The following is a 25,597-nucleotide window of genomic DNA, read 5'->3' on the forward strand; positions in this document are numbered from 1 at the left end:
ACCAATCTATTGTGATAAAACAATAAAGTTGCAATCACTGCATTAACTAACAAAGTGAAGTCTAACTGTAACTGTAGTCTTGAAACAAATCTGAATAAGGAAAAACATTGCAATAAAATAATGCAAAATGGTTAAACTTGAGAGTAGCTGAGATCTGTCATGACAGAACATCGCTTCAATGATATCTGGTGCCATCTAGCGTCGTGAATGGGTATAATGTCTAGACCGCGAATATAATACGACCCCCTTTTTTAGTCTTATTTCAATGCAAAAAACACCGTCTTATATTCAGGCCAATACGGTAATTTCATTCTGCAGGTTTTTTTTTTTTTAGATGTGTAATGCAACCACATAGAGAGGAGTGCTTCGACCACTCGTGCTCATGATGCATTCGAGGAAGGTGGGAAGTCAGACTTATCCCACTCAGATGGTACCAGTTGCGACCTCAAAGTGTTCCAAGCGAATGTAAACAGCAAATATGTCTGATCCTGAAGTTGTTTTTTATTTCGGCCATCAAAAGACATTTTGACCTCCAGCAAACCTGCCTTCTCGTAAGCGATCAAATAGTGGAGGCATTCCAATTATATTTTTCCAGATCGGAGGGTGGAAACTGACTTCCCACCTTCCTCGAATGCAGCATCAGTCTGCTGAGTTAAGTGATAGCCAGCAACATGGCAAAATGTGCATTTAGAGGCTGTGGAAACACATAGAAGAAATGGGCAAAGCAAAGTTTCCACAAATTCCCTATGAAGAACGAGGAACAATATAAATTGGTTACTTGCTGCTGGCTACGACATAATAAATCAGCGGTGAAAAAAAGCTGATATCAGTACGCTCTGCTCCTCTGCAGAGCTGCTGGATTACAAATGTTGCTGTTCATACTGCAATTATTAACATACAACTGGAAAGTTTTAATAACTTTGTCCTGAAAACATAGCCAACACTGCTGATTGCATGGGCCAGTGATGATTTTCATGTGTGCATATGTTTTTTATTGGCATGTCAAGTCAGCCCAATTTACTCGCGCTAGCTTAGCCACTCCGGAGCCCTGAAACTAACAAATAACTAACAAACTCCACAGAATTTGTTGAAATCAACACTACCGACTAATTAAACCCTCGCTAACTCGAAGAATAAGCCTGATGTCAAAAATTCCGAACTTTCCCGTTAGTAATGTGGTATATGGAATCCTATCTACTGGGCAAAATGTGCATTGCAGGAGTAGGTCTATTTATGGCGATAATGACATGTAAAATATTGATACAGTTTAATATATATATATATTTCAATCCTCATATAGTACAGCACTATGTAATATTAATCCAGTGCCAAGGAATCAGTTAATAAACTGTACTGCAGCTTTATGAGTAAAATGGTGGAGCACATGCTTGTGAAAGTGTATATTTATGGCTTTAAAGTATTTTTTTTTTCTATAATGTTTGCAGTATTTCTGAATCAAAATGGATAGGACGTCCCTCACTGTCAACGGCAGCCAATGGGAACAAAAAGATGAAGAATGAGAAGGTTAGTTGACTCTTCAATTTTGAACTCTTGATAGTTTCAAAAATGCATTGAACTTCATCTTAATTTCCTTAAATTTTAAATTGTACTCGATTGAGAAAAAAATGTCAGAAAAATGTCAAAGCGGTAAAAGGTTGGCTGCAAAATTTCTTAAGAGGTTTTAATGAGTATTAATTTTTACCTTGTTTAATTAAACCTGTTAGAACTTTGCACTTCAATATGCTGGACAGTTTTTGAAGTTATTAATACTTAGAAAGAATGGAAGCTCATCTGTTGGATCTTAAATTCCTTAATTTTAAATCATGCTGCACTGTTTGAGAAATTTTCAGACATTCTAGGAGTTAATTTTTTCCCAAGTGGTCTTAAAAAGTTTGTTTTTTTTAAGTCTTAATAAAGAACCCTACATATTACGCATGTTAAAAAAATGTGCTGCGAGTACAGTTCGTAAAATCTAAGGTTTACAACTTGCTCATGAAGCAGTTGTAAACTATGACGACACCTCTCAAATCAGCCTTAAAATGCTCTACCTGCCAAAATCCGAGCTTACCAAACAACCTGTAGGTGTCGTGACTCACTCCCCGCTACACATATCATTTGCTTCTCCTGGAACCAGTCCAAACCTGATCCCCCTTGAGTCACGCAGTTTGCTCTACCTCCCTTGTGAAAGAATCCTCGGAGACTATCAAATGTTTGTTCGGTCGCTCGGGAGGTTTTTCGTGACATCAGCGCTACCGCAAAAAGCACAGACCTCATCCGAGCTGGTAAATATTTACAAAAACGCAATTACGACAGCCTGGCGTACCTTTGGAAAAGGTCACTAGGTTGTATGTAGACACCTTGCTGCCATCTGCATTTGGCAGCTGAGTACAGATATCCTCTTATCGCCAACGCGCACCTTCAACCCGCGGGCTTGGACTGACCTTTAGCAATATGTCGCTTGGGTTTGACTTTACAATAAAATAGGTTATAGAGTTGCAGACAATTTTGGACTGATATTTTAAGATCCTTAAAATATGTGTGTGTAATCAAAAATGAATATTTTTTTAGGAAAACAATATTCTGAGGAGCAAATGATACTTTAAGGTAGTTTTCTACATATAACTCATTCACTGCCATTGACAGTGATGGACATTCAATCAATTTCAACAGGGATGGCTGTCATTAAGTGATCAGGATTCATTGCCGTTTACTGAGTTAGCTGTCCAATCAAATTTCACTGAGGGGCTAGCAGTGATAAAAATGGATTGTACGCCTATCGCCGTCAATGGCGGTTATTGAGTTAATATAAAAAAATTAAACTGTAAAAAACTGTACAACTGTATGTAGTGAAGAATTAATATATTTTTTTGTTAATTAAAAAAATATTATTTTAAGGGCTGGTAGTCAATGTTTCATCTCATGTTTCAGTGCCATTAAAATGGCTAGATGTCCAATCCATTTTGACCGGGAAGTCTGGCAGCGAACATTCACAAAAAAATGTAAAAAAAAATCCAAAAAAAAAATCAATGATTTGCCCAGTCTTTTCATTTTCTTCTCATTTAACTTTAACACAAAAAACTGATCTTTAAAACGTATGTTACGGTTTTCTTGTACATAAAACCTTTGGAGTCTTTGCTCACGCACAAGTTCACAAAGTGGTGAACCTCGTAACATCTAAATGAACACTAAAAACACTCAAATTCATCCGTTTTTCATTAAATATCTATTGAATATATTTGTAACTATTCAGTTAGTCCCCAGGTTACGAACGGGTTCCCTTCCCACGCTGACGACGTAACCCGTATTTCCCCGTAAGTCTGAATGAACCCTACAAGTACCCTGAAATACCCCCTAAATCTCAAAATAACTATCAAAAAACATGTATTATACATCATTGTACTGTCCTTGCCAAGACATTGGAGCTAGGTTCTAGTTAGAAAACAAGCTAAACTGTAATCTTGCCCATCTCTTTCCCTCACTCGGCTGCACGACTTCTTAATGGAAGCAAATGTGCTCTTCCTTGTATGTGCGCGTACGTTCTTTTTCGTGTGTACATGCGCTCTTACTCGCGTGCGGTAGTACTACATGCTCTACGCTTTCTGCGCCAAAATAAAAGCATGCATTACACAACAAAAGTTAACTTTATAGTAGAGATCGACGGTTTTTCAGGACCGTAGTTAGAGGGGCCGATAACAGATTTTTGGAGCCGAAAGTCATTTGCAGTAGAAGCGTAAAAATTGGCATAAAGAAATTGAATAATGCAAACACTGAACTTAATTGAAATGCCTAAAGCATGTTTACTGAATCACACAAATAAAAATAATAGCTCCAGAAGTGCCTGAATTTCCTAGACTCAGAAACATCTCTTATAAGAAAATAAATACAAAAAAGTTTTAAACATGTTACTGTCCCACCGTGCCGCCTTCATAATGTGAATTATTTTTAAACAAGAATAACGTAGAACAATGATTGTCTCTATTAAATGCTTCATTGAGTGAGTCCAGTCAAATCCGCTCACTGCTGAGAACAGTCTCACACACATACACAATGAGTTGCCACAGCACACTAGTGTTTAACAAGCTTAACCAGGGGTGTCAAACCAATTCCACAAAGGGCCAAGAGGGTCCTGGATTTCGTTCCAACCAATAAAGAGGTCATCTTTTCACCAATCTGATCTCTTACAAGTGTAATCAGTTGATTGGAGTCAGGTGCTACTTGTTTCAGCAGAAAATTCATTGGTTAATCTGTTTGCACAGTCTTGTTTGAAATGAAATCCAGGACCCTCTTGGCCCTTTGTGGAATTGGTTTGACACCCCTGAGCTAAACGATAATTGACACATTCGGCGTCTTTGAAGGTAGCGCTGCCACACTTCTCTGGCAAGATCAAAACTTCAACGCCTGTCAATCATTATTCACTTTAACAAGCAAAATTCGCGGTGCACAGCTGACCAAGAAAAGCAGCAGGAGGGAGAGTGAGGCTGTACGAGCATGAGGCAGAAAAGCACAGATATATATATTTTTAATTAAAAACCCCGATCCTTATCACTCGATTCCGATCCCTAGTTTTAAATGGACTTTTTCATATCGGCCAGTCGGATTGAAAAAAAAAGGCCGATACCCATATATGTCAAATTTCCAAATTTCGGCCCGATATATCAGTCGGCCCGTTTACCGGTCTACTTTAAAATCAAATACATATTTCGCCAATGGGCATAAGTCATATTAATAAAATAAAGTAAAAAAAAAAAGATACTGTGAGATCCAATAAGGTACTGTTTACGCGACTAAAAAAACACCCAAAAAAACAACTGGAGACAAAATGGCAGACGAAACTCTGGCATCATAAAGTCGAAATAACGTAAGTCGAGTATGTCGTAACCCAGGGATTACCTGCCTTAAAAATTGAGGTAATTATGAAACAATAACAAAACAGTCCTCCCAATTCAAGTGGATCAGAAGGCTTCAGTGGCAGCCACTGAGAATAAATCCAAATCGATGTTAAAAGCAATCTATCATTAAGTTGTCAACGTGACAATGTAGTGCTTCTATTTTCAACTCTCACAATCCCGCATGGAAACATATTTCAATCCGGCTTTAATGTTCCAAAACATGCCTTAGCAAACCGGAGCGTAGCGCTTAGTGGAAATATGGCTTGAAAATGAATAACACCGCACTGGAAAAAGCAATTTGGGGGAGCCACGGCAATGCCAGGGAAAGATTCACCAGTTAAGAATGCTCTAAAAGTGTGAGAAATGATCTGGTATCGATCCCAAGAGGCTTTTCACGTGGGCTCGGTGCGGATTTATCAAACGGTGGGTGCGACCTGCGGGACATTTACACAATCGCGCTCAACTCCCGACCTTTCGGAGGGATCGCGGGTGCGCCGTGACAAATGCGTACGGGGTGTGTCCAGCCTAGTGTTTACCGCAGAGCAGGGTAGTGTTTTCATGCGAGGGCTCCCGTCTGGCATTGTGTGGAGCAAAGCCGCTGTAAGCCGCAGAGGCCGAGGGAATCAGTGCACTGAGGGGAAAAGCAAAACTGCACAAAGCCAGTTTTTGGCGGAGCGCAGCCGCGTTAAAAATAGTTTGGTTTCCCTGCATTGAATTGATGGGTTAGCATATAGGCACTATAGTTAAAAGTGTTTTATTGCTGCGTTTTAACGTTTTTTTGCAGTGTATAATTTAGCTCGGGCTGCTTGAAAATATAGTAAATACCTGTGAGCAAAAACAAACTGTGAGAGGGTTACAATGTACTTTGTGTGTGGGAACTTTTTGTTCACGTATAGATGAGAAAATGATCCGCGTTCACACAGATGTGCGAAAACAACTCAGAAGACATAATGCGCTTGGAAAATATTACGTAAACGCACACCAAATGCTACTTTGGCTAGCAGTGAAGTTTTGAGTGCCATTGATGGCGCAACAAACTTGTTAATAGCAGTGTTGTTAATCTTACTGAAAAAAAGTAATTAATTATAGTTACAAATTACTTCTCCCAAAAAGTAATTGCGTTAGTAACTCAATTACCTGAATGTAAGAGTAATTAGTTACTTGGCAAAGTAATTGGTGATAATTACTTTTTTTTTTCCCTCAAAAAAAAAAAAAAAAAAAAAAAAAACATTGGCCACACTATGTGAAGTTTTTTGTGAAGGTTTTTGGTACAATTGGCCTGAGCCCAATTCTTTACCCTTTACCCTGAATCAACTGTTAAAAGTTGTTAAAATTGCTCCCATTATTGCATTTGTTCCCTTCTCTCTACTTTCGACATATGAAAGTTTTAAAACTGTTTCATCATTTAAAGATAGATTCAAGTCAAGATTTTGCCGATTTAGAAGTATTTTAGATAAAAAGTTACCTAGGTTCGCTAGGAAGGTTGTCTACAACAGAGCCGTCCTAAAAAGTCTACTGCTTTAAGATGGCGGCTGTCTACTAACGCATTTAGTGCCATGCAGTGTTGTTAATTTTACTTTAAAAAGGTAATTAATTACAGTTACAAATTACTTCTCCCAGAAAAGTAATTGCGTTAGTAACTCAGTTACCTGAATGTAAGAGTAATTAGTTACTTGGCAAAGTAACTAGGGATTTTTTTTTTCTCCAAAAAAAAAAAAAAAAAAACAGGTCACACAATGTGAAGCTTAAAGGGTTTGGGGGACAATTGGCCCAAGCCCAATTCTTTACCCTCCACTTAACTAGACACAAGGGTATTGCGATAACTAGCTAGTAACCTTTGCTATGTGTGGAAGTCATTTAAAGTTGTGAATCAATCGTTAAAGTTGTTAAAATTTCTCCCGTTATTGCATTAGTTCCCTTCTGTCTACTTTAAACATGTGTAAGTTTTAAAACTGTTTCATCATTTAAAGATAGATTTAAGTTAAGATTTTGCCGATTTAGGAGCATTTTAGATAAAAAAAAATTACTTAGGTTCGCTAGGAAGGATCTCTACATCAGGGCCTTCCTGAGAGGTGTACTGCTTTAAGATGGCGGCTGTTTACAAACGCATGTAGTCCTTAAAACATGTTGGCAATGCAGCAGTGTCTGTCATCTGCATCTAGTTCTATAATATGATATCTACCGTGTCATGTGGGCGTAGTTTGTCGGCTATGGCTGCAGTCAGGTATTATTGGAGCCATCTAGCATCGCGGTTGCAACGGCGTCTTCCCCACTCCTGCTCTGCTCTCGTCCCCGTGAGTCCGTTTCTCTCAGACTTTTTTTTATTCAACCAACTTAGTAACGCATAGTAACGCACGCCTTTCCCGCCTCAGTAACGGTAACGGCGTTGCCAAGATGAGAAAAGTAATTAATTAGATTACTCATTAACGAAAAAAATAACGCCGTTAGTAACGCCGTTATATTGTAACGCCGTTATTAACAACACTGGTTAATAGACAGGAGAACCTCTTAATGGTTTCCATAGTGTGATGGATATAAAATTAGAAGACTGGCGTGACTGCGAATGGCGAAAATCTGAACAGAATTTCCAGCCATTAAAGATGAATTGAAAGGAAAAATAATTTACTAAACACCAGAAATTCTAGAATAAAAACAAATAAAGAACCAACAAGCCGTTTTCTCGGGTTTCCTTCCCCCGAAAAGAAACAATTAAAAGTTTGAAGAACAAAAATCACAAACCCCACTTCAGCTATCCACAGAGTTAAACGAAAACTCATGACCCTCATTGATAAAATCTCACCTTGCTCGGCGTGTTATCAGCAGACAGCGCACTCCTTGGCGGCACCTGATAGACATCTTGCCCAGAGGGCACCTGGTAAACGCACTGCTGACTCTGTTGCTGCGGACTCTGCAGAGAAGCCGGCATCCGGTACAGGCCTTGGGCCGCCGAGCTCTGCTGGGGCGACTGGGCGGCAGGCGACTGGGCCTCGAACTTGGGCCCGATTAGTAGCTTGAGGCGGTTGCCGGGGGCGATGCCTTGCCGGCCGTGCAACGAGCAGAGCCACCAGCCCTCCAGGCCGCCCGTGTTCTGTTCGATCACCGTCAGAATGTCCCCTTTCCGGAAGGCCAGCTCCTCCGGGGACTCGGGCATGTTGTCATACAAGGCTTTGGCCATTTGGTTCTGTGGGAAAACCAAAACTTATTACAGATCGAAATGAGGCTTGGGCGATTGTAGAATCGAGACTGTTTTTGTGCATATTTCATTGATCAAGCATGGTGGAAGTGCGGAAGATGGCGAACGGTCCCTGAAAAAACATTTTTCAAGCTGATTATTACACTGCAGTTGAGTTAACTGTAAAATTAAACTGTAAAACTAAACATACATGAACAAGGAAATCACAGTTTTCATTTAAATAGGAAATAGATGTTAGTTTTCTTTGATCCCAACAACATGTTAGCTTAATGCTAATATCCAGTGAAGTCTCCTGTCAAGTGCTAACAGAAATTAGCATGGCTGTTTGCATTAAAATGCAAAACTTACTTCGTATTCCTTCGTTACAGAAAACATGTTAGCTTAATGCTAATTTACAATGACGTCTCCAGTTAAGTGCTAACAGAAATTAGCATGGTTGTCTGCATTAAAATCCAAAATTTACTTCGTATTCCTTTGTTTTGGAAAACATATTAGCTTAATGCTAATATACAATGAAGTTTCCAGTCAAGTGCTAACAGATATTAGCATGGTTGTTTGCATTAAAATGCAAAATTAACTTCGTATTTCTCTGTTCCGCAAAACATGTTAGCTTAATGCTAATGTACAATGAAGTCTCCAGTAGAGTGCTAACAAAAATAGCATGGCAGTTTTCATTAAAGGACAAATTTTACTTTGCATTCCTTTGTTCAGTAAAACATGTTTGCTTAATGGTAATATCTTAATGGTAAAGTCTTGAGTTAAAATCTCATGAAAATTATAATCATATTAGCATGGTTGTTTGCATTAAAATGCAAAATTTACTTCATATTTCTCTGTTCCGGAAAACATGTTAGCCTAATGCTAATGTACAATGAAGTCTCCAGTAGAGTGCTAACAAAAATAGCATGGCAGTTTTCATTAAAGGACAAAATTGACTTTGCATCCCTCTGTTGCGGAAAACATGTTAGCTTAATGCTACTTTACAATGAAGTTTACAGTCAAGTGCTAACAGAAATTAACATGGTTTTTTGCATTAAAATGCAAAATTTACTTTGTATTCCTTTGTTCTGGAAAACATGTTAGCTTAATGCTAATATACAATGAAGGCTCCAGTCAAGTGCTAATGAAAATGAGCGTGGCAGTTTTAATTAAAGGACAAAATGTTGTTTTCATTCCTTTGTTCAGTAAAACATGTTAGCTTATTGGGATTTTATACAATAACGTCTGGTGTTAAAATCTAATGAAGATTAGCATGGTAGATTTGATTAAAGTACAAAATTGACTTTGCATCCCTTTTTCCTGGAAAACATGTTAGCTTAGTTAGTAGGCGGTGTACACCCTGATTTGATGTCAGTTTTATTTAAGACACAAAATCAACTTTGCATTCTTTTGGTCCAGAAAACATGTTAGCTTCATGCTAATGTACAATGAAGTTTCAACTCAGGCGCTATGGAAAATTAGCATGGTGTTGCAGGATTGAACGCTAAAAAATAACAATGATTACTATCATACGTTATCTTATACTACTTTCTGTTACTGTCAGTCTAAACATCTCTGCAAAGAAGCACACTGGAAAGTTTTACAAATTCCTCGCATTATTTTTTAAATTATGTCATTTATTTTATTTGTTATTGACTTTGAATGCTTGTAATTTTGGGTCTCCTTTTTCAAACAATGACCGTGAGAAGTTTTGTTCGCGAGAGCACTTTGCTACTACTTCCTATGTGAAGAAAAAAGTGGAACTACTCTCTAAGTTTCTTATGTGTTCATACCAGATTCTTTTGTTTAAAAATATATTTTTGGGGGGGTGCAGCTAATCTAGATCCTTAAATTCCTCTTGCAAGACATTGTTGTTAACATTGACACGCCACTGAACTCAAAGCCCACTTAAAATGAGCGTGCAGATGGCATTAGCCCGCAGCTCTCGGCCAGATGTCTTTCAAACAACTCTGAACTTGACAGGATTTTCTCAGCTCGCTTCCCTCCCTCTCCGGGGCACGCTTACATGTTCCGGCCAGCGGGGGTCGAGGTATAATGAGTCTAACAGGCAGATTTGGGCGATAGCAGATGCCCCGGAGTGTGCCGCTGCCGTTTTTTAGGAAGACATTTGCAACTAATTGCCATGTTAAATGCGCCATTATCCTTGAAATGCCTGGAAAGCATCAACGTTGCATGAATGGGGCACGTTAAACAAATATTAGGGGCTGCTAAGGACACAAACAAACAAGTTTTGCACTTTTACAGTTTCTCATAGCGAAATAGGTCTGTTCTGTTTACCCAGTGGTTCTTAACCTTACTAAAGGTACTGAACCCCACAAGCTTCACATGTGGATTCGCCGAACTTTTCGGAATTAAATAATTTAGCATTTTTTCTTTTTAAATTTCAAAGCCAATATATGTAAGCTAGCAAACTACTGTATTAGCCCGAATATAAGACTGTGTTTTTTGCATTGAAATAAGACTGAAAAAGAGGGGGTCGTCTTAAATTCGCGGTCTAGACATTATACCCATTCACGACGCTAGATGGCGCCAGATATCATTGAAGCAATGTTCTGTCATGACAGATCTCAGCTACTCTCCCCATTCATGACGGTAGATGGCGCCAGATATCATTGAAGCGATGTTCTGTCATGACAGATCTCAGCTACTCTCAAGTTTAACCAGTTTGCATTATTTTATTGCAATGTTTTTCCTTATTCATATTTGTTTCAAGACTACAGTTGCATTTAGACTTTGATGATTAATGCAGTTATTTCAATTTTGTTGTTTTATCACAATAGATTAGTTTATTTACATTTCAAAAACCAGAAGCCATTCATTTACGAATGTGATTGCACTTTAGTTTACATATTTAAATGCTCAGATATTAAGATTTGAATGGGGCAAAATAACATGCTTTTTCTCTCACATATATTGTTATAATCATTTGTTTCGGATTTACTGTAATTATTTTCTGTATAATAATGAATTTGGTGTTCAAAAAGTCTTTTTCAAACTTGAGTCTTGAAAAAGAGGGGGTCATCTTATAATCATATATATATATATATATATATATATATATAAAATCTTATATTCGGGCCAATACGGTAATAATTTAGCAAATTCCCGTTCAGAATTCTTCTCATTTTGACAGAATATTTTATGAACAGGTCAAAATTTGAGACAACGCTGCCCATTGGTCTGTTGTATTCCCTCATACCAATTGCGACAACCTTCCACTGAGCAAACCAGTTCCTCCTCCCATCAGATCAAGGACTCGCAGTTAAAAAAGAAATTGATTAAGCCAGTAAACTGGGAGCAAACCAGTTCAAAACCATGTCTAAAAAGCCACTTTGCCTAGATTTAATCAGCGTACGGAACCCTTAGACTTACTTACCGAACCCCTGGGTTTCGATCGAACCTAGGTTAAGAACCACTGTCTTAACCCTTTGTCATTGGCTGCCAGTGACGACGCTTGACGTCCGTTTATTCGCCTACTCCCAGTCAAAATGAGTTGGACGTGTATCACCGTCAATGGCAGAAAATGATTTTATAGTAAATATTCTCTTATTTATGATTAATTTTAACTTTAAATTTTTTAAAGGGAAATAACTGAGAATATTCTTTTATGTTTATTTTATTTTTATAATATAAAATAGCTTAAATAAAGAAAAACTGCAGTCCTTCTCTTTATTTATAGAAAATTATGATTTTTTAAAGAGGTTATTATTTGATATACTTATGTATTACCCCAACGTATATTTTTTAACTCATTCACTGCCATTGACAGTGATGGACATCCAATCCAATTTGACTGGGTGGCGGTTAGCCCTCCAAGACATAACGGATTGGACATCTATCACTGCCAATGGCAGCCAATGATTTTAAAGTGAATATTCTCATTATTATTATTATTATTATTATTATTAGTAGTAGTAGTAGTAGTAAACGAATTATTATAATAAATAGCAATTATTCTCTTTATTTAAAGTTACTGATGATTTTTCATAATATTTTGAATGTTTGTACTTATGTAATACCCCAATGCTTTTTGGGATATATGTGTTAACTCATTCACTGCCATTGACAGTGATGGACATCCAATCCAATTTGACTGGGTGGCGGTTAGCCCTCCAAGACATAACGGATTGGACATCTATCACTGCCAATGGCAGCCAATGATTTTAAAGTGAATATTCTCATTATTATTATTATTATTATTATTATTATTATTAGTAGTAGTAGTAGTAGTAGTAGTAGTAAACGAATTATTATAATAAATAGCAATTATTCTCTTTATTTAAAGTTACTGATGATTTTTCATAATATTTTGAATGTTTGTACTTATGTAATACCCCAATGCTTTTTGGGATATATGTGTTAACTCATTCACTGCCATTGACAGTGATGGACGTCCAATCCAATTTGACTGGGTGGCTGTTTACCCTCCAAGTCAAAATGGATTGGACATGATTTTATCGTGAATATTCTCTTAGTTGATTAAGAAAAAAAAAAAAGGGAATATAACTGTGAATATATAGCTTAAATAAAAATAAAATTGCAATAATTCTGTTTTAATTATTCATTTTAAAAATATTATTATTTTATGTACTTATGTATTACCCCAATGCTTTTTGATGTATATTTGTTAACTCATTCACAGCCATTGACAGTGATGGACATCCAATCCAATTCAAAGTCAAAATGAATTGGACATCTATCACCGTCAATGACAGTCAATACGTTAATAGAGAAAAGAATGTTTTTTTTCTTATAGAAATGTTCTAAATGTCTATATAGCCCCAAATGTGAGGTCTTTTGAGGCTGTTTTTTAATTTTTTTTTATAACTGACCAAAAATACTTACTTGCCCTATAAATACAATCGTCAAAAACGTCAATAACAAACTCATTTAGGCGGAACTAACAATCCACTTATCAATTGAATAATTGATTAACAGGCTTTTTGTCCCTGAGCACGCCATTTTGTTTTTTATTTTACGGCGACTGCATCGTAATAACTAATTTCCTCGCTTGTTATCAAGCTTTTAGTACACGGTAACTCCACGTGAGAAACAGGAAGCTGGCTTTAAAGGTTCCCACGTGAAACTCTTGTTAACGCCGTTATCGCTCTCTGGACTTCTGGCCGCTCGGGCTATTGTCTAAGTGCACTGTCAGCACCATTAGCGGGCGACACCCGACGCGCCCGCGACGACCGCTCCTTTGGCTCCCCGCGGCGTGTTCGATCGTGACCTCGGAGGTCACGCGACTGTTGGTTCGGGTAATTTGATGGATGCTGGCAGAGGAGAAGCTAATGTTTTGAGCTCTCTCCCACTCAAAACGGATTGGACGTCTATCACCGTCAATGCCAAGGAATCAGTTGATAAAGTGTATTGCAGCCTGCCAAGAGCATTGAGAGGCGGAGTTGCCTCGGCAATACATTATTGCAAACCTAATCACATCACAAGCCCCTGAGCAGATTAACGCATACATCAACTGGACTGTTTTGTTTACTTCAGCCTCAGGGCGCTTTTTAATAGTGAAAATGGAACTCAAGTTAATCCTCGTGCTTGTCAGTGTATATATATATATACGTATATATATATATATATATATATTTTTTTTTTTTTGCATAGAAAATGCTGATTATGGTACTTTCTTTGAAGAGGTAAACATGGATAGGAGTACAAAAATGAAACAAAAAGTGAAATAAATGTTGAAGTAAAAATAAAAATTCAAATATGTAAAAATTTAAATAGATTTTGAAATTAGTGAAATGAATAAAAATTGAAATCTAAAATAATTGAAATAAATATATAACATGAATACGAAAAACAAATACATTGAAAGTGAAATAAATGGAATTTAAAATAAATGAAGCATATGTGTAATATATGTTGAAATAAATATATGCTGAAATGAAATATTTTTGAAGGGATCCACGGATATTAAGACTTGTAGTTTTTAAAAGATAAACATTATTATGAGTTAACATATTTTGATATTGAAACCCCTCTTGATGCTTTTGTTTGTATACAATTTGTGACATTCGTTTAACTAGTAGGTCGCCATTGTTGTTGACGTCACATGGTTACGCTGCCGGGCTTCCAGAGTATGACTCTAGCGACATAAACATGTCATCTGTTCAGCGCTTTCAATTTGAACCCGAGACGAACATTAATGAGCATGACAGCACTGTCGATATTTCACAAAACGAGCAGTAAAATAAACAGGAAAGACGGGATGAGACGAGACGAGAGTAGGACAAAACCGGTGTTCTGCCAAAATGTGCTATACTGGCGAAACGTACTACAAGAGGCAAATTTGACCTCCAAAGTACTACCGTATAGTTATTTTGTTTGATGAGACTCGACGAGAGTAGGGAAAAAAACGTGTCCTGGCAAAATGTCCTACACCTGAGGTGAATTTGACACCCAAAGTACTACTGTGAGCTTTCAGCTAGTTTTGTTTAGATGCATACAAACAGACCATACTAAAGATGCCTAAAGAAAATACTTAAATGTAGTAATATCAAATAAGGGTGGTTTAAATATGCTACGTGACAATATTTTATGTGTTTCTAATAACATATTTTAGTAAAAGAGAACAACTGTGGCTTATTAGAGCCTACAAGTCTTTAAATCCGGGATTCCCTTTAAGCAAATAAAAGTTAAATTAATAAATTAATACAAATTGAAATATATCACAAATCTGAAATGAATATTTGAAATACAGGTAGTCCTAGGGCTGCAGCTATCGATTATTTTAGTAGTCGATTAATCGATTAACTATTTAGTTCGAATAATCGAGTAATCGGATAAGGACCATAAAAAATTAAAATACTTAAGCTGAGCCTCAAATGGTATATATATAAAAAAATAAAACTATGTATATCAAAAAAAGCAGTTGGCTAACTTACATAGCAGAAGTCCGCTAGCTTAAATGCTATAAAATGCTAACGTTTTTTTTACAGTGCTCTTAACAAATGGTTCAGACACATAGTCCCACAAAAAAATGGCTAAATATACCAATAAATTAAATTAAGAATGCATAAAAAAATGTTAGCTCAAACAAAAACTTAGCTTATGTTGGTCTTAACAGGGAGCAGATGGATTCAGCCATGTGAAATGAGGTAGACTGGAGAGCCATGTATCCACCCAGATCAATAAAACTAAATGCAAACTCTTTCAAAACAAACCATTACAATGCCACTTTAATTAAACGAATATTCGAAGCAGCCAAATTTAATTAGAATCTTTTTTTTCTAATCGAATACTCGAGTTAATCGATTAATCGTTGCAGCACTAGTTACGACGTACCCGACTTACGTGATTTCGACTTTACCACTCCGGAGTCTTGTCCACCATTTTGTCTCCAGTTGTTTTTTTGTTGTTTAAATGGTATCTTATTGTACCTCACGGTATCTCATTTTTTAATTGGTTTTATTAATATGAATGTTCTGCCCTTTGGTGAAATGTAAATTTGATTATGTTGACTTTTAGTTGTGTTTTGTGATGGATGCTTTTATTTTGCCGCCAGACGCGTAGACCGGGTAGTACGTCCGCATGCGAGTAAGAGCACATTTACACATGAAGAAGAGTGCATTTGCTCCTATGAGAGAAAGAGAGCTTAGCTCGTTGTCTAGCTAGGACTTAGCTCCGACGTATTGGCGAAGACAGGACAATGAAGTATAATCCATGTTTTTGGATGGTTATTTTGATATTTAGGGGGTACTTAGGGGCACTTAAAGGGTCCATTCGGACTTGCGCGGAAATTCGGGTAACGTCGTCAGTGTAGGAACGGAACTCGTTCGTAACTACTTGTACATAGTAACTGAAATAAATGATTTAAAGTTGAAATGAATGCAATTAAAATGAAAAAAAAAATGTTGAAAAAAAATTGAAATTGAAATGGGTAAAATCATTCTAACATATAGGTATGTAAATCTAAATAAATATAACCAAATGGACTAATAGAAATGAAAATGAATTCCAAATTAAATAAAAGTTGAATAAATACAATATATGAAAGTATAAATAAGTCAACCAAATAAATATATATATGTTAGGGCTGCAGCTATCGATTGTTTTAGTAGTCTAATAATCTATCAACTAGTTAGTTCGAATAATCGGTAAATCGGATTAGGAACATTTAATGCGTTGCAGAATATATTTTAGGAGATGTAAAAAAAAGGCTTGCTACAATACTTAAAAGTACTTTCAAAAAAAGCATTGAATGCGAATACAAAATTAAACTCCCGAGATTTTCTTCAAACAATGCAGAGTTTCCCTTTCATTTAAAAATAAATTAAAATAGCTGAGCTTAGCCTCAAATGGTATACAACGAATAACTACAATCGATCTACAATAAAAGAACAATTGGCTAATTTGCAGAGCAAAAGTCCACTAGCTTAAATGCTATAAAATGCTAACTTTTTTTTTTTTTTTATTTACAATGCTCATAAATTGTTCAAACACATATTCCCACAAAAAGCGGCTAAATATAAGTATAAACTGAATTACTAATGTATGAAAAAAAATTATCTTAAACAAAAACTTTATGTTGGTCTTAACAGGGAGCAGCTGGATCATATTCACTGTTGCCACTAGAGGGCCTTGTATCCACCCAAATCAATAAAATCAAATGCAAACACTTTCAAAACAAACTATTACAACGCAACTCTAATTAAACGTATACTCGAAGCAGCAAAATTTCATTCAAAGCTTTTTTCTAATCGAATTACTCGAGTTAATCAATTAATCGTTGCAGCACTAATACATGTATATAATTTAAAATATCGATAAATATTGAAACAAATTTAAAAATGAATAAATACTGAAATAATACAAATTTAATGACATTTGTTCATGTATTATTCAATTTTGGCACTCCTGGTACTTTATACTTTTTATAGGTGCATAGTAGAAATCCAATGCCTGTTACCTTATTACACATTTAGCAATAATGTTGTTAAATGTTGCATTGTTGCCGCAAACCCATTTTGATAAGCAAAACTTGGCAGTCAACCAGTCCTTGAGAAAACATAATTATCTGCGGTGGGAATAATGACTGTTTATATTGCACCTTCACCCAGGAAACGTTCACCACCCGTGGTTTCCATTCAATCTGAAACCTAATATTAAAGCATTACATGCAAATGACCAGCAAGGGAAATGCAATAAAAAGAGCGGTGGCCATTTCCATAAAGAGGTTCTTTGTAAAAAATAACCATCACGCGTGTCTGACGTGACGCCGAGAGAGAACACGGCGTTTTCCTCGCCGTGTTTGTTTTCTTGAGTTGCGCGGGCACGACTGTCATTTGAGCAGATAAAACTGACTATTAAGCAAGCGTCACGTCTGACACAAACACCGATTAGTCACGACACCATTGATCTTTGCTGTAAACACACGTGTTTGCCATTTGGATGGTGAGGGAAAGGGGAGGGCCCCTTCTGCGACTCCCACCTATGAGTGTTCACTTCCAGGAAGTTATCATTTAAAGGTCAGTGACGGGGTGAGTCGTCCTACGGCTCCCTGAAGAAAATGAGAATGCAGTTTGGGCCCTGACGACCTAAAAAAATAGTCTTTACAGTGTGACATACTTCTTCAACGTTAACTCAATGTTAACAAAGACTTTGTGAGCGAGTGTGTGAGCACTAAAAAATACATTTTTAATCATTAAAATCAATTCTATTTAACTAATTAGTAGCCATTGACAGCAAAAGATGTCCAATGTCGTTTACCGTTTAGTGAGTAACTGTTTGAGAAACAAAATCCACCCAAGATACTTTTTGTTCAGATACATTTTTAAAAAATTGTATTTAACTCATGGGCTGCCATTGACGGCAATAGATGGACGTTCCATTTGAACTGGGCGGGGCTTGCAGACATTATTTGATCATTATGATTAGAAAACATGATTTTAATGAGAAAAAAAAACTAAAAAATTAGGAAATACTGTATATATTTTTAGATTTCTAAAAAAAAAAAAAGTTTGAATTCTTCTGTTTCGCTCGACAACATTGATCATTTCATTATTAGCCTTTTCAATTCAAACAATTTATATTTAATTTTTTTTTCAAAAGATTTGTTGCTATTTTTCATTTCACAATCAGTCAATCAGTCGATTATTTTATATACATTTAACCAAAACAAATCAAGATTTTTATTTCCAATTTTAAAAAAAAATGTTGCCCCCCCTCCGCCAAAAATGTTGTCTCAGTTAAAAAGAATTGGACATCAATCGCAGTCAAAAGCACTGAAACGTGATCATTCACCTCACTGTTAAAATACATAAGAACTGTTAAAATACATAATAATCCAGGTATTGCCTGGGTTACGACGTACTCGACTTACGCCATTTTGACTTTTTTTTTGGTCGCATAAACAGTATCTTATTGTACCTCAAAGTATGATTTTTTTAACTTTACTTTATTAATACGACGTGTTCCGTACTTACTAAATGAGAAGTTGTTCAGCTTTACACACATTAACAAGGCAATTGTGCTTTTTGAAGCTTTTTACTTCCTTCACTTTTGACAATTTGTAAAGCTGCAACACACATATGCACACTTACGTTCAAAACGACAAGCATTTTAACAATAAAACACTTGACACCAACAACTGGTGTTTATACTTCCATCTAGTCAAAACAAAATGTAAACTCAGTAGATTAAATTACCCTAATTAGCCAAACAAAAGTCCGCTGTCTTAAATGCTACGAATGCTAGTGTATTTACAATCCTCATAGCAAATCGCACACACGTAACTCCACTAACTGTAGCTGTAAACTTCACTACAAATGCATACACAAACATATATTAGCTGAAACAATTTACAGCCTTATGTGGGCCAAAGCAGAGCGCAGCTCTCCATTATCCATGTCAGATGAGAGTCTGCTCCTCAGTCATAAGGTGACAGTCTAGCCAGACCCAACGCTGCCACAAAATGGCAGTGTATCCTCCATCATTAAACAAAATACAATATTTTTTGACTTTTTGGATAGTTATTTTGGGGTACTCAAAGGGTTAATTCCGACTTATGCGGAAATTCGGTTTACGTCACCAGCGTAGGAACATAACTCGTTCGTAACCCGGGGACTACCTGTACTATGAAAACTATTTTTTTCATGTAATGGTTTTCTTGAACCCAAACATTTGGCGTTCATGCTCACACAGCTGCTCACAAAGTGGTGAAAATCACCCTATACAAATTCTTGAATTGAAAAAAAAAAAAAAAAAAAAAAAATCACTGATGTTAACTTTACCCTACTTTTCGGACCAAAAGGCACACCTGACTATAAGCCCCCACCCTCCAAATTTGACACGAAAATGACATTTGTTTATAGATAAGCCGCACTGGACTATAAACCACAGCTGTCCTCACAGTATTATGGGATATTTCCACCAAAAGATAATATTAACCGTTAGCACTTTATTTGACAGCGGCATCATACGACTGTCATAAGACAAAATGAACCACCTCATTCATTGCTTTAAGAAGCCTCAATTGGCCATCACTGCTCCCTTGGGGGAGACAGTCAACCTCTGCTGCCACCTGCTGTCAACACTTCTGTCATCCAACATGCCTCCGAGCATGCATTGCAGCGCTACAGATGTAAATACCAATCATAAATTCATGTTCTGTGCTAATTGTTTCTTCAGTTACTGTTCCAGTTGTTTCATTAATTGCTAGCTACGGTATTTGGTAACACTTTATTTGACAGTGGGACCATAAAACTGTCATAAAACCATCATAATTATGACATGACACTATCATGAGCATTAATGAATGCTTATAACATGTCATTTTGTGTCATCCGACAAATGATCTCACTTTTGAATGGATGTAAAAGATCTGAGCTGGACATAAATGGAGTTAGTGACATAATTTTCTGGATGATACTTAATGACATCTGTCATAAGCATTCATTAATGCCCATGATAGTGTCATGACGGTCTTATGGCAGTCTTATGACGCCCCGGTTATCGACATACTCATGCCGAGAATTGAGATATCGTTTTAAAAAGGTGTCAATGTTTAAAAAAATATATATAAGGAACCAACAAGTTGCTACCAAAATCTTCCACCATAATAGTGTCTCAGTTAACTTTAAGGCTGCATTGACGGTGATTGATGCCCAATCCATTTAGACTGGAAACGTTTGTTCATTGGAAACCAGAGCATTCACAGTCATTCTGTCCGATTTTCAGGGCCTTTACAGTAGGGTTGGGAATCTCTGGCATGAAGCCGATTCGATATGTATCTAGATATACAGGTTACAATTCGATTAAAAAAACGATACATGTTTAAGGACGAGCGATTCGATATGATTCGATACAATTTAAGAATGATACGGTTCGATACAGAGTGAAAATGATACGATAGTAAACATTTGTTGTGTGTGTTCATACAGTATTTTAAACACATAAAAAAAGATTAAATATTAAATTAGTGTTGCACCGATACCATTTTTTGGCCCAATACCGATACCTGGCTGTGCAGTATTGGCCGATACCGATACCACTCCGATACCACTCTGTTTGCAAAAAAAAAAAAAACATATATATATATATATATATGTGTGTGTGTGTGTACATATAAGGGATGCAACGATACAGTTAAGTCACGGTTCGGTACGATTTTCGATACAATTCAATGCATTTAATGCTCTGAAACAGAAAATACAACTGTTATTATTATTATTTATTTATTTATTTATTTATTTTGCTAACAAGCAAAAATAACAGTGCCATCATATAAACAAGCATTTTAGTGCATAATATATATGTGCTTACTTCTTACTGATCTGATGAAATTTTGTATATACTGTAAGTGCTGAGAACAATCTTTACTGTTTGTAAAGTGGGGCACACTGTTGAGTGCTGCAGCTCTCTTAGCAGCTATATTTACCATATAAGCAAAACATCCTATTTGTGGTCCGAGTCCATCTGTAACATGTGCTGAATTAACAGTATTTGCAGCATTATCTATATTCACTGGTATGGATTGATTTGGCCTGCTTAACTTCCGTTCAGTCATGGCGGTTTCTAATTCGTCAATGTAGTATAGACCCTACTCACGTGACGTCACAGCCACGCCCCCGCGCCATGATGTCCGCATACTCGCCATAGAAATGCATTAGCGCTTCGTAAATTCTTCCTATTATTGCACGTTTTACTGCTCGTCAACATTAATACTCAAAATGGTGAAGTCGTGTGTGGCGGTCGGTTGCAAAAACAGAGAAGATAGACGGAGAGACTTGAATTTTTACCGTATTCCGAGAGACACGAAGAGGAGGCCGCGATTGACTGCTGCAATTCGACGAGACAAATGGGCTCCAAACGACTACCACAGATTATGTAGTAGTCATTTTATATCTGGTAAGATGCATTTAATATATATTTAGAGGGTTTCGGGCTGACAACCACAATTAAGATCATTGCTAGGCTAATCGCCGACAACATACACGTATGTATGTAGTTAGTGCTATCGCTAAACCATATAAACATTAAAAGCCCTAGCTCCATTGACAAATGACATGAAATACATTAGACTTGACAGTGGATGTTAGCAAGAACAAAAGATTTTCAATTGAAAATTTCGTAACTCACCTTCCGAGCACAAGATTCCTGCCGAATTTTCGTGTACGAGGACGTGTTTCACCTAACCAGCAACGTAGCATTTATAAGCCTCCAAGCTCTTAAAGTTTTTCAAACTTTCGTGAGAATAGGCTGATTTTGTGTGGGTATCAGATGTCAGGCGAAGCCAGCGGGTCGAAAAACATCGATTTAGGCATCAAATACGGATCTGGCGAATGGATAAACTGAAGCTTTTCCACGTAACGCCTTTTATGCAACGGATCCAATGAGTTTACAGCGTCAGATAACACCGGGGCTTCCATGAATTGCTCTATAACTTGCTCGACTAATAGAAAACAATGGGAATAGGTCTGAAAAAGAGGTACAATATGGCGGCCGGAAACAGCGACACGCCCATTTTGTGACGTAGGTGAGTAGGGTCTATATGGACTACGCGTCGCTCTGGGCTCATGCAGCTAATGGCATGGGATCTAATGTAGCACATCTAGGTTGCTATTTGATGATATCTAGTGTGTGTGCGCGAGAGTTGGCATGGGATCTACCATAGGACATCTAGGTTGCTATCTGATGATATCTATTGTGCGCGCTTCGCCGTTTGAGTGTTTTCTTGCCACAGAAGTCACTTCTGCTCATGACTGCACAACACCAGAATAATATGACAATCGACTTTCATAAACAGGACGAGTTTGAAGTACGGCGCTCTTAATTTGCCACTCATTGTTCATCATGAAACCATGAGTTTGCTTAGTCTCTCACGGTCTTAACCTTTCTGATCCCATCGGCGCTACTACAGCTAACGTTAGCATAAGCATGCTAATCGTTTGTGAATGCCATGTTAGAAAAGCATCGTAACATCGCAGATATGCGTTGTAGTGAACATCCTTAATATTGAAGAGGAAGGTGTTATTTTCGTTTGGTAATTTTGAGACAAAGACATACAGATGTCATGCATCGGGATTTGGGAAATTGGCTCACGTGGGGAGGACAGCTCATTTGCGCTAAAGTGATGCCAGTAGATGGTATCGGCGCCCTAAATGTTGGTACTCGTCGATACCGATACCACCAATTCGGGTCGGATCGGCGCCCCCTGCCGATACTGGTATCGGTATCAGTGCAACTTTAGATTAAATTAAACAACAAAATGTCATACCAATGTTATGTTTTATTTTTTTATGAAAAAAAAACAAAGCTTACTATATGACCGTTATTTTGTTGGATGGGATTGATAATAAAATAAAACTCCAGTGACAGACAACAATAAAGTGCAGTAATTTAATTACTGTATTTCCTGGTGTTTTGAACACAATAGGTAAGTAATTTAAGTGCAAACTTTCAACGTAAACGTCTTACAAGCAAAAAACATTAATTATATGCAGCAGCTCTAGAAAAAAAATAATCAAACCTGCTAGTGTTATCATGAATAAATAATAAATTATGCTTTACCACTGGTATAACTGGGGGAATAAAAACATGGCATTTTAGAAAAACAGGTCTATAATCATTACTTTAACCTTATACACAGCAAAGTCATTCACTTATGCCTGTGCTTCCACATTTTTTTCATTCCTCATCACTGTCTATATCTTTTTTGAAGGGCAGATTTTTCTTGAGGAAGATCAACTGATCCACATGTTCATGTTTAAGTAGACTGCGTTTCGTGGAAACAATATGCCGCCCTTTCCACCATTGTAGCGGGTTATTTTCTAGGGTTAAAAACTCACCATCTCTGTACCGCTTCATACTAGCTCTGTCCCATGCGAACAGATCTGGCTACCTTCGTCACTTCAAAGTCCGACTTTTGTTTTCCGGGGTGCGTTGAAAATCAATCGCTGCACGTCGCTGGCGTGGTGCGCAAACTGTCCATTGTTTTAGCATGTTGCTTCTTTGCCACTACTAGTTTCGTTTTGGGCTGTGAAGAAAACGCTACGGAGCGTGCGTTACAGTGGTTACTCTCGCGTTGTTATGACACGCCCGTGACGATCGGGTAATGACGGCGACTACTAGCGGTTCCGCCGAAATAAACGTGAAGTTGAGGCAACCACGACGGCGGTCACAATCTAAGTGCACTGTGTGGTGAATGACACAAGCGCAGCATGTGAGGTAAAAGCTAAATTATTATCATATTAAACAATGCATTGAACTAGGCATTAGAAGCCGATTCTTGTGCTCGCGATAGCCGAATTCTATCTCTACTATCGGTTAATTGAATATTTAATGGCTAATTACTGTCGAATGGTAAGTTTACCATCAATATAGCTGTATCTCTCAGTTGTAAAACCAAATATCTGGTCGTATCGGTTTATCGTTCTCAAGCTTAATTTACAGGTCACTTGCTGGTCATTTTAGGACATTTACATGTCATTTCCTGTTGAGTTTGAGTCCTTCCTGTTCTGTAACTCAACATAAACAGGAATTGACCCATAAAATACCCCCTAATCAATAGAAAGTAACTGAAAATCAACAGGTAAATGACCTTAAATGGGCCAAAATTACTTCATTGCCTGGCATTGGCTGTCACTGACGGCCATAGATGTTCAATTCGTTTGAAGTGGGAGGGTTGGCAGCAAATGAACCAATGTTCATTCGCTGCCACCCTCCCAGTTCAAATGGATTGGACGTCTACGAGTGATAAACTCATTCCAATTCGCAGCAGAAGCTTGTTTTTCTGTTTATTAGTTTTTTGTAGCCTTATCGTGAGCTCCGTATCGCATATCGTGTCGTGAGGTAACAAGAGGTTCCCACTCCTACTATTAACCCAAATAAATCAACAAATAAGCTGCACTGGACTATAAGCCGAAGGATTCAAAATTAGGGGAAAAAAGTAGCGATATATCGCTTACCTTAGATTTATTCATTTCTGTTTCTGATAGTAAAAAATTGGATTAACCCTACAATTTTAAAAGACAGAATCTCCAGTCTCTTAAATCTTTGCTAGCCCTTTCAACATCTGTTCTCGCATGTTTTCACCGCTTGAACGCATGCAACAGCGTAAAGCGGAACTGTCTGCACCTGGATCACTATAGACAACCTAAAGATCCAGCTGTCTGGCCCCCTTTAAATCCCCCTTCTACGCACACAGACAGCAGTGACTCACGCGTGCTTTTTTCCATCGACGTCTGGTCTCTAGACTGTGTAAACCTCTCACTCACTCACTGACCAATCCCAAAATAAAACGGGCCTTACGTAACTTCACGGCCTGTTGAAAGAACTCCACCTTTCGCTGGCAGTTGGCTCTGTGTGAGGTTAAATTCTGTTAGGGTGGATCGTAAATAGCTCAGAAATGCTCAAAATCCCCTTTTTCCAACAAATAAACACCCTAAAACTTGCTCCACTCCATCTGCGAGAATACGCCACTGTAACATTGCGGAATGGGAAAAGCAGCACACTCATGTGGCCTCGTTTGGCATGGTTATATATAGAAAATAATTATGGTAATGACTATAATGAGGACCTGATGACTTTTACCAGTCGTTCCTCAGAGCCGGGCCTGCCGCGGGTGAAAGCCAGTTCAGATAAATGGGCCGTGTGAAGGGTTCTGGGTAGGAAAAACTCATGAGAAGTGGTTCCGTGCCCGGAGTACGTAGTCATTTCTTCTTTTTGGACCTTTTACAAGAAGGTTTACCCCCGATTACAGCCTCTTTGTAACTTCTGCCAGTGGTTGCGTTCAAGTGTAATTACATACGTACGTGGGACGGAAAACACAACATCAATGTCCAGCGCCAACGGAATTAAACATTATCTAACCTCCCCGCTTCGTAGACTGCGAACCTTTATGTGCAAAGTTGTAATTAAAGTTAGAATAGTCCCACAGCGATGATGTGCTTTGAAAGAGTCGATTATAAATCAATAGCTCATTCCAGCCTTGTGATTACTGCCATTGACTGCCTGTAAGCAAACTGAGATGACATTTTGGGCAGACGTAACTTAGATTAGTTTA

General features: G+C 37.5%; 1 protein-coding gene and 1 long non-coding RNA gene across 2 annotated transcripts in view; one reads left to right on the forward strand and one right to left on the reverse strand.

Moving 5' to 3' along the window:
* The window catches only part of LOC130910339 (uncharacterized), a 116,157-nt gene that overhangs the window by 28,104 nt on the left and 62,456 nt on the right, over positions 1-25,597 (forward strand). Inside the window, exon 3 of the long non-coding RNA XR_009061852.1 lies at positions 1,446-1,524. This is a non-coding gene — a long non-coding RNA (uncharacterized LOC130910339). The remainder of the gene's footprint in view (positions 1-1,445; positions 1,525-25,597) is intronic.
* The window catches only part of nedd9 (neural precursor cell expressed, developmentally down-regulated 9), a 61,982-nt gene that overhangs the window by 20,062 nt on the left and 16,323 nt on the right, over positions 1-25,597 (reverse strand). The window contains exon 2 of the mRNA XM_057827545.1: positions 7,690-8,070. Coding sequence (XP_057683528.1) covers positions 7,690-8,070 — 381 coding nt within the window. The remainder of the gene's footprint in view (positions 1-7,689; positions 8,071-25,597) is intronic.

This window comes from Corythoichthys intestinalis, chromosome 22, assembly GCF_030265065.1.
Source record: "Corythoichthys intestinalis isolate RoL2023-P3 chromosome 22, ASM3026506v1, whole genome shotgun sequence".
NCBI lineage: Eukaryota > Metazoa > Chordata > Actinopteri > Syngnathiformes > Syngnathidae > Corythoichthys > Corythoichthys intestinalis.